The sequence below is a fragment of the Nannospalax galili genome, unplaced genomic scaffold (assembly GCF_000622305.1).
Source record: "Nannospalax galili isolate Female #2095 unplaced genomic scaffold, S.galili_v1.0 scaffold481, whole genome shotgun sequence".
NCBI lineage: Eukaryota > Metazoa > Chordata > Mammalia > Rodentia > Spalacidae > Nannospalax > Nannospalax galili.
In genome coordinates this window covers 64,306-73,658 of record NW_008345609.1, presented here as the reverse complement: position 1 = coordinate 73,658, position 9,353 = coordinate 64,306, and the positions used below count along the sequence as shown (strand labels likewise).

Genomic DNA, 9,353 nt, shown 5'->3' with positions numbered 1-9,353 from the left:
TCTAGCAAGGCTATCTGGCCCCGGCTCTAAGCCAAGGTTGTGGGCCAAGGTTGTGGGCCCCGGCTGCCTGTCAAGGTTTTGGGCCAAGGCCATGGGCAGAATGGAAAGTTGCCAGCTTAGGTCTGTCAGCAGTTTTGAGAGGTAGCTGAGACTCAGTTGAACCTCAGGCTCCCAGACTCCCAACACATAATTATCCAGATAGAGAGCTGATTACATTATTTATGAGCTCTTTCTCATAACTAATAGTGTTTTGAAAACTTTCTTTATTGCTGCCTTCATCTCTTTATTCCTGAATGTGTAGATAACTGGATTCAGAAAAGGAGTCAGAACTGCATCAGAAAGAGCAAGAAACTTGTCCATTTGGGAGTGAGGGTGTGGCCATGTATAAATGAACAGGGTTGGACCAAAGAAAAAGCATACTACAGTACCGTGAGCAGAGAGAGTAGAGAGGGCCTTGGCTGAGCCACCTGAGGAGTGTTTCCAGACAGTGAACAGGATGAAGATGTAGGAGATGAGAAGCACGAAGAAAGAGCCAACACAGATGAACCCACTATTGACAATGACCATGAACTGCAGTTTATAGGTATCTGTGCAGGCCAATCTAAGAAGTCGAGGAAGGTCACAGTAAAAGCTGTCCAATACGTTGGGGCCACAGAAAGGCAAGTTAATAAGAAATGCCAACTGGAACAGTGAGTGAATAATGCCCAGGCCCCAGGCAGCAGCCAGAAACAGAACACACACTCGTGGACTCATGATTGTCAGGTAGTGCAGAGGCTTATATATGGCCACATATCTGTCAAAGGCCATGGCCATGAGCAGCACCATCTCCACACGACCAATAACGTGAATGAAGAAGATCTGAGTGACGCAGCCCCCAAAGGAGATGACTTTGTGCTTTCTGAACAGGTCATAAACCATCTTAGGGGAAGTGACAGAGCAGGCTCCCAAGTCAATGAAGGAGAGACCTGCCAGTAGGAAGTACATGGGGGAGTGTGAGGGTCAGAGGTCACAGAAAACACAATAGGGATGTTTCCAGTCATGCTTGCCATATAGAGCACAGAGAAGAACACCAGGAGGAGAAGCTGGAGCATCCATGAATGGGTGAGTCCCAGAAACACAAATTCAAACACCACTGAGTGATTTCCTCCATCCATAGATCCACCCAACAGGGCTGTAGATAAACTTATGAGACCTAAGAAAATGAGTACGACAGTGAAATTATTAGAGATGATAGACATATAATTTGTGTTAGTATTGTAAATAGAATTATCCAGTAACAAAATTCTTCACATGCTGGAAAATGGTGATGATAATGATAATAATGAGGATGATGATGATGCTATCATAACAAAAGCATATTTCAAGCTTTGTCATTGAAGATACCATTAAGGACTCTCATAACCTAAAATTAATAAGAAAATTAGACAGGACTAAAATCTTCCCAAGTGCCAACACCAAGAAATGAAATATGCAAGCAATAAATTATAGTTGATTACAAATGAAAAAAGAATGCATGGAAAACTTTTCTCCAAAGGAAAAAACAGACCAATATATTACACGTGACTCTACCATTTCAACTAATTTTTTCATTTTATGAAATTTTCATATTTACCTTCAAATTTACACAGAGGTTGGTTGAAGGTATACATTAACTCAAATTAATTTGTGTATCTCCACCCAGGAGTAAAATTTATCTCAAATGAGATGTTATTGAATTAAAATGTAAATAATAGGATTTAGACTGAGATTAAAATAAAATAAATATAAATATAAGAAATATATTTCCTATATAAATATAATACAGGAAATATCAGAGGCAAACAAAAGAATCAGAAGAAAAGCAATAACTTTATTAAAGGCTGAGTGTACATCATTCTTTGTCCACTTAGCCAGGTACACTGTTCTGAATTTTCTCATTCTAAAAAATGTGATTAAAAACAGTACACAAATTAACATCTTAACTATTTTAAATAGTTATATCAAGTAATTAAGCAAGCACCATTACTCTCCTCTACCTTACCATCCCATGTTCCACTCCATTTAACCCTTTCTATTCCATTATTGCTCTTTACCTCTTTTTAATATGATTTTGTTTTTCTAATTTTTATTGATTTTTTGTGCATTTCATACAGAATATCTCAATCAATCTTAATCATCTTTATACCCCTTCCCCGCTGGCATGTACCTATAGCGCCCCCCTCACTAGCATTCATATTTTATCATTTGTGTTAAGGCCTATTATGTCAAGTTAGTGTCCCCAGACCTTCCTCAGTGAAAGTTCATCTACAAAGTCTAGACAGCCTATCTAGGTAGAGTTTCTCACTTTAGGAAGATCAGTTCTTCCTCATGCAGGAGTAATCAGTTGCCAATATTTCTTCAGCTAAGATTGAGGTCTGCTGTCCATTTCCTCAGCTCTATGATAGGTACTATGATAGAAACTGATATGTTTCTGTCTGTTTGAGTGTGCATGGGTCTTGTGCATGCTGATATTGTTGCTGTAGGTTCATATAAACAGGGTCCCAGGAACTTTTATGACTGTTTCCATATGGTCATGTACCTCCACCCTGGCTCTTACCATCTTTCAACCTTCTCTTCCACAGTGCTAGCTGAGTCCTGGGTAGGTGAAGTTTATTATAGGAATCCACTCCAAGGACCAGCATTTTTCAGACTTTTAATTTCTATGCCTTGGCCATTTGTGACCTTTTGTGTTCCTGGTCCTCTGTTGAATGAGGGAGCTTCATTAGTGAGAATTTAAATACTCATTAGTGCCTACTTTGCCCCTTGTTGTATTTTCCATGAATCTTAGGTGTAAAGGTTAACTGTAGATGTGCCACTTAGGCTTGGGCAATTCACAGATATGTGTGTGACCAGTTGTGCTACTCTGTAATACTCTCTGTCTAATGCAAAAGAAGCTTCTTTGATGAGTGGTGACTGGGATATTTGTCTATAATATAATGATACATACTTTGCACATAGTAAGGAATTACATTAGTCTAGAGTTGTAACAGTATTGGGGTTTTCTCTAAAATTTATGACCTCTCCAACCACTTGCATTTGGTTATGCTTACAGCACCACACATGGGTTTCTATCCACTGAGTGGGCTTTTAGTCCAATTAGATAGGAGTTGATTGCCCCCAAGGTAAAATGCCACTACTGAATCAATGTTATATGCTGTACCCTACTGTTTTCTCTCAGGTTCCTTAGTTCCCTTTCCCTTCCTGTTTCCTTTTTATCATCCTGATTCCTGCAGTTACCTCAGGATACATATCACATATAAGGATGTGGTGAAAGGATCCACATATGAAAGGGAATATACATCGTTTGTTTTCTGGAATCTGTGTTATTTTACTTTGTATAACAGTTTCTAGTTCCATCCATTTACCAGCAGATTTTGTGATTTCATCTTTCTTTACAGATGAGTAGAACTCCATTGTGTAAATGTACCACATTTTCATTATCCATTCATCAGTAAAGGGACACTTAAGTTGCTTCCATCTCTAAGCTATTGTGAAGAGAGCAATAACAAATATGGATGTACAAGTTTCTCTGCAATAAAATGAGTCCTTTGGGTATATGCCAAGGAGTGATATAACCGGGTCAAATGGTGGGTTCATTTTTTTAGTTTTTTAAGACTTCTCCACACTGCCTCCACCAGCACTGAATGAGCATTCCCCTTTCCCCACATCCACCCCAGCATTTTGTGTCTTTTGTTCTCTTGATCTTAGCTAGTCTGACTGGGATAAGATGAAATCTTTAAAGTGGTTTTAATTTTCATTTTCCTAATTATGAACGATGTTGAACTCTTTTTAAAGTGTTTCTTAGCCATCTTTATTTCTCCTTTTGAGAACTCTCTGTTCAAAACCTTAGCCCATCTTTTAACTGGGTCATTTGCTTTCTTGGTTCTTTGTTTTATGTATTCTTCATTATATTCTGGATGTTAAACATCTGCTAGATGTGTCTCTGGTAAAGGTGTCTGATTGCTTCCTTGGTTGTTTCTTTTGCTGTAGAGAAGCTTTTTAGTTTAATGAGGTCCCATTGGCTGATTCTTGACTTTAATTCCTGAGCAATTGATGTTTGAATTAGAAAGTCCTTTTCTACACCTGTATCTTGTAGGTTACTGCCAATGCTTTTTTCTAAGAGTTTCAGAGTTTCAGGATTCACATTGAGGTCTTTGATCCATTTGGAATTGACTTTTCTGCACTGTGAAAGATAGGGGTTTAGTTTCATTCTTCTACAGGTGGAGGTTCAGTTTTGCCAGCACCATTTGCTGAACATGCTGTCTTTCCTCTAATGAGGGTTCTTGGCCCCTTTGTCAATATCAAGAGAGTGAAATTGCATGCACTCATATTTGGGTTTTCAGTTATGTTACATTGATCTATGGGTCAAATTTCGTACCAGTGCCATGCTGTTTTTATAATTATAGATCTGCAATGCTGTTTGAATTTTGGTACAGTAATTTCCTGGCATTGCTCTTAGTGCTCAGGGTTGCTTTGGCTATCTGGGATCTTTTGTGGTTCCATATGAGTTTTAGGATAATTTTTTTTCTAATTCTGTGAAGAATATCATAGGAATTTTGATTGACATTGCATTAAATCTGTAAATGTTTTTTGGTAGGATGGTCATTTTCACAATATAAATTCTTCCAATCCATGAACATGGGAGGTCCTTCCAACTTCTGGGGTCTTATTTAATCTCCTTTTTTAAAGATTTAAAATTTTCATTGTGGAGATCTTTAGTGTCTTTGGTCAGGTTTATTGCAAGATGCTTTTCTTGAGGCTATTGTGAATGGGAGGGTGTCCATGTACTTTTTCTCCAATTACTTGTTATTGGTATACAGAAAGGCTACTGATTTTTGTAGATTATTTTTATAACCTGCCTCTTTACTGAATGTGTTAATCATTTCTAGGAAATTTTGGTGGTATTTTTGGCATCTCTGAGATGATATCCTGCAAAAAGGTATAATTTGACCTCTTCTTTTCCAATTAGTACTCCTTTAATTTTTCTTCTCTTGTCCTATTGCTCTTGCAAGATTTCAAGTACTATATTGAAAAGGAGTGTAGATAGTGGACAGCACTGTCTGGTTCCTGATTTTAATGGGAATGCTTCCAGTTTTTCTCCATTTACAATGGTGTTGGCTATGGGATTGTTTTTTAATTATGTTGAGGTATATTCTCTCCAGTTCAATTTACTCCAAGAATTTTAATATAAATGCATGATGAATTGTATTAAAGGCCTTTTCTGCATCTATTGAGATGATGATGTGGTTTTTGTTTTGAGTCCATTTATATAATTTATGACATTCATTGACTTATATTGAACAAACCCTGTATCTCTGGAATAAAGCTGACTTGATCATGGTGGATGATCTCTTTGATGTGTATTTGTATGTGTTTTGCAAGTATTTTGTTGAGAATTTTTGCATCAATATTCTTTAAGGATACAGTTCTACAGTTTGGTTTTTTTTCTGTTATATCTTTACCTGGTTTTTGGCATTAAAATGATGCTGGCTTTATAGAAGGATTTTGGGAGTTCTCCCTCTGTTTCTACTTTTTTTAAAATAATATAAGTAGTATTAGATATAGATCTAATTTAAATGTCTGGGGAATTTTGGTGTAAATCCATCTAGGCCTGGGCTTTTCTTAGTCAGGAGGTTTTGTATTAATGTTTTAACTTCTTTATCTGTTATAGGTCTGTTTAAGCTGTTGATCTCTTCTTGGCTTAGCTTTGGTGATTCCCATGATTTTAGATATAATCCATTGCCTTTAGGTTTTCAGATTTAATAGCACATTGGCTTTTTATATAATTTTTAAAATTTAGTAACCACATGATTAGAAGAAGCATTTCATTACAGCTTTAACATATTCAGTAACACATTCCAGAGCAAGGATATATCTCTTTCAAAAGTGGCTGTAAATTTTTAGGTTCTCAGTTGAATTAATAGAGTTATACAATACTAACTCAGTATAAACCCTGTATGACATAAAATAGAATGAGTGGCACATGGTTTTTTTAAGTATTCCTTTATAACATTCTGGATCTTTGTGTTGTCTGTTGGGATGGTTCCCCTTCCATCTCTGATTTTGTTGATTTGGAGTTACTCTTTCTTTCTTTTGGTTAACTGGGCTAAGGGTCTGTCAGTCTTGTTTATCTTTTCAAAGAACCAGCTCTTGGATTCCTTGATTCTTTGTATTGTTTCTTTATTTCTATTTCATTAATTTCTGTTCTAATTGTTGTTATTTCTTCTTGTCTGCTGGGTTGAGGTTTCATTTGTTTTTGCATTTCAAGGGTCTTGATTTGCAGTGTTAAATCACTTATTTGTGTTCTTTCTGATTGAAGTGTCCCAGAGGTTTTATTATATTGTATTGTCATTTTCATTTAATTCCAGGAATACTTTTATTTCTTTTTTAATTTCTCCTTTGGCTCACTCATCATTCAGAAGTGTGCTGTTTAATCTCCATGAGTTTGTCTAGTTATTAGATGGTAGATGTCTGTTAGGTTCATTCGATGAATGGTATTGTTTAATTGAGATGCTCTCTGTTTATTCTTTGTCCAATTGACAGTGGAGACAGTGGGGTTTTGAATTTCTCTGTTACTAGTGAGTTGGGATTAATCTGTGTCTTAGAGTCCTGTAGTATTGTTTTTGTGAAGTTGGGTACACTAGAGTTTGGTGCATATATACGATTGTAATATCTTCTTGGTTAATTGTTCCTTTGATCAGAATGAAATGTGCCTCTTTAATTTTTTCTGATTAGTTTTAGTTTGAAGTCTAATTTGTCATATATTGGAATTGTAACTCCTGCTTGTTTCTTAGTGTCATTTGTTTGGAATATTTTTTTCCATCCTTTCACCTTAAGGTAGTGCCTGTTCTTGAAGGTGAGATGGGTTTCTTGCAGACAGAAAAAAGATGGCTTTTGTTTCTTACTCCATTCAACTAGCCTATGTCTTTTGATTTGGGAGTTCAGTCCATTGATAATTAAATTTATTATTGAAAGATGTTTATTGGTTCCTGTCATATTAATTTCTATTTGCAATCTTGATCTAACTTTTTGTTTCCATGATTATAACTTCATTTAATTTATTTCTGTTGCCCCTTGGGTATAGTCATTCCTTGCTTCAGCTCTTTGCACTGCCTCAAGAAGTCTCTGAATTCTTTCAGTCTATTCATGTCATGGATAATTTTTCTTTCCCCTTCAACTATAATAGACATATTTGCTGGGTAAATAATTCTGTGTTAGCATCTAGAACTGGGTCTTTAAGAAATTGGAATACTTTGGTTCAGGCTCTTTTGGCTTTTGTAGTTTGCTTGAAAAGTCAGCTGTGATTCTGATGGGTTTTCCTTTATACATAACTTGTTCTTTTTCTCTAACAGCTTTCAGCACCCTCTCTTTGTTCTGTAAATGTAATATTTTTACTATGATATGTCATGGGAACTTTCTATTCTGATCATGTCTTAATAGTGTTCACTGTGCTTCTTGAATCTCTATATCTTTCCTTAATTTAGGGAAGTTTTCTTCTATAATCCTATGGAAGATCTGTTTGATGCCATTGGTTTGATTTTCTTCTCCTTCCTGTGTGTCTGTAATATGTAGATTTGGTCATTTCATGTTGTCCCACATTTCCGGAGTATTCTATTTCTGTGTTTTTGAATTTTGCAGTCTTTGCTTAATGAGTCCCGATCTTCAACTTTATCCTCCAGTCTTGATATTGTTTTCCATTTCATTCATTCTTCTTGTGAAACTTTCTCCTGTTGTTTCTATTTAGTTTATTGAGTCTTTCAGTTCCGTGTTCATTTCCATTTGGGTTTTCTTCACTATTTCTATCTCTTTAGTGAATTTGCTTTTAAAACTAGGAATTGTTTTTGATATTTCATTAAGCCTCATATGTGTATATTCTTCAGCTTCCATCAAAAGTTTATGCCTTTCATCATTAGGTTCTTTTGAGTTATCTATGTTTTCTTGTAATTCTTTGACCATTTTTATGACTGTTATTTTAAATTCTGTGTCCTGGGGTTCTATAGGGTGGTTCTGAATGTTGTGCACTTATTCAGAACTCGTGGGTTTTGTTAGGGACATATTTTTCTGGTTTTTCATATTGCTTACATTTTTGCACTGCTGTCTGGGATATGTATGTTCTTCTTCAGTTATGTGTTCAACAGGAACTTCTACTCTGCTTTCATTCTATTTTGGTTCTGTTAACATTGTTTATGTAGCTTAGTTACTTTTCATTTGGGTATGGAAGACAAATTGATGGGTATTTCAGGTTCTTGCTGGCTAGTAGACTGGTCAGAGTTCTGGCTGAACATGTCTGTCTGTCTGATTCAGAGACTGGGAATTTGGCAGTGAGGGGACAGCCTAGGTGAGGACTTAGAGGTCTATGGTAAGGTGGTTGGCTAATCTGAGTTTGCAAGTTAGTCCTGGGATTTGAGGCTAAGGGATTGGAGCCTGCCTGAGAGAGAGGCTGGCAGAGAGCAGAGTGGGGCTCTTTTCTTGTTTATGATTCTGGTGTGAGACTCAAGTCTTTCATTTTTTAGTTGAAGTCTGTTTTTGTTTGTGTACTTGATGTGCCTTGCTTGTTTTCTTATTGGGTATGAAAAGCTGATTGGTCTAAGCTTCAGGTTCTCTCTTTTAATTTTATATTATAGGGATCAGATGATTCTAGTCCAGCTACTCAGGAGGCCCAAGACAGGTGGGAATCAGATGCTCTCAGGCTTCCTCCCAAGGTCTGGGCCCCTCTATCCAGCAGGCATAGCACAATTTGGGAAGCTTGCTAGGCAGAGACTGGATTCAGGTGATCTCAGGCAGTCTGAAAAGTACTGGGCCCATACTAAAGGGCAGAGAAGCCTAGTCCTGCAGCAATGGGAGGGGCTGCATATGGTCCCAGTGTAGGGGGATGGGGACCATGTAATTTGGAGAGTTCACAATCAAGTGGAGCTAAAAGGGTAATACAGAGATATTGGGTGGTAAGAAGAACAGTGGACCTGTGCCCAAGGCTAGAAGAATAGGATGTGAGGTTGAGGTTTTGGATTGCTTAAACTATAGAGGAGTCAAAGTGCAGTAGGAGGGATCAGACTTACCAAGGAAGAAAGCTGGTCTAGGAAATTCAAGGCAAGTAGGGGGTGGAGAGAGAAGCTGGGGTAGAAGACTGCTCTCAGGAGTGCAAAGGCAAGTTTGGGGTGTGGACAACCTGTGAAAGCTCTAAGAAACTAGACTGAAAAATTGAGCTGGTTTGAGTGTAGGAGATCAGGATACAGTAGGCAGGGCTGGACTAAGAGGGTAGTCCAGAGATCTGGGTTGCTAAGAGAAAAACTGGACCTGTGCCAAAGACTAAAGGAGAACAGGATGTGGGGTTGGGA

The 9,353-nt window shown here is 37.3% G+C and overlaps 1 protein-coding gene across 1 annotated transcript; it reads right to left on the bottom strand.

Moving 5' to 3' along the window:
* Positions 1-219: 219 nt before the first annotated feature.
* LOC103741012 (olfactory receptor 4F21-like) lies at positions 220-1,154 on the bottom strand. The gene is given in 2 exon segments (XM_008841703.1): positions 220-995; positions 998-1,154. Coding segments are annotated over 2 exon segments (933 nt in total).
* Positions 1,155-9,353: the final 8,199 nt, after the last annotated feature.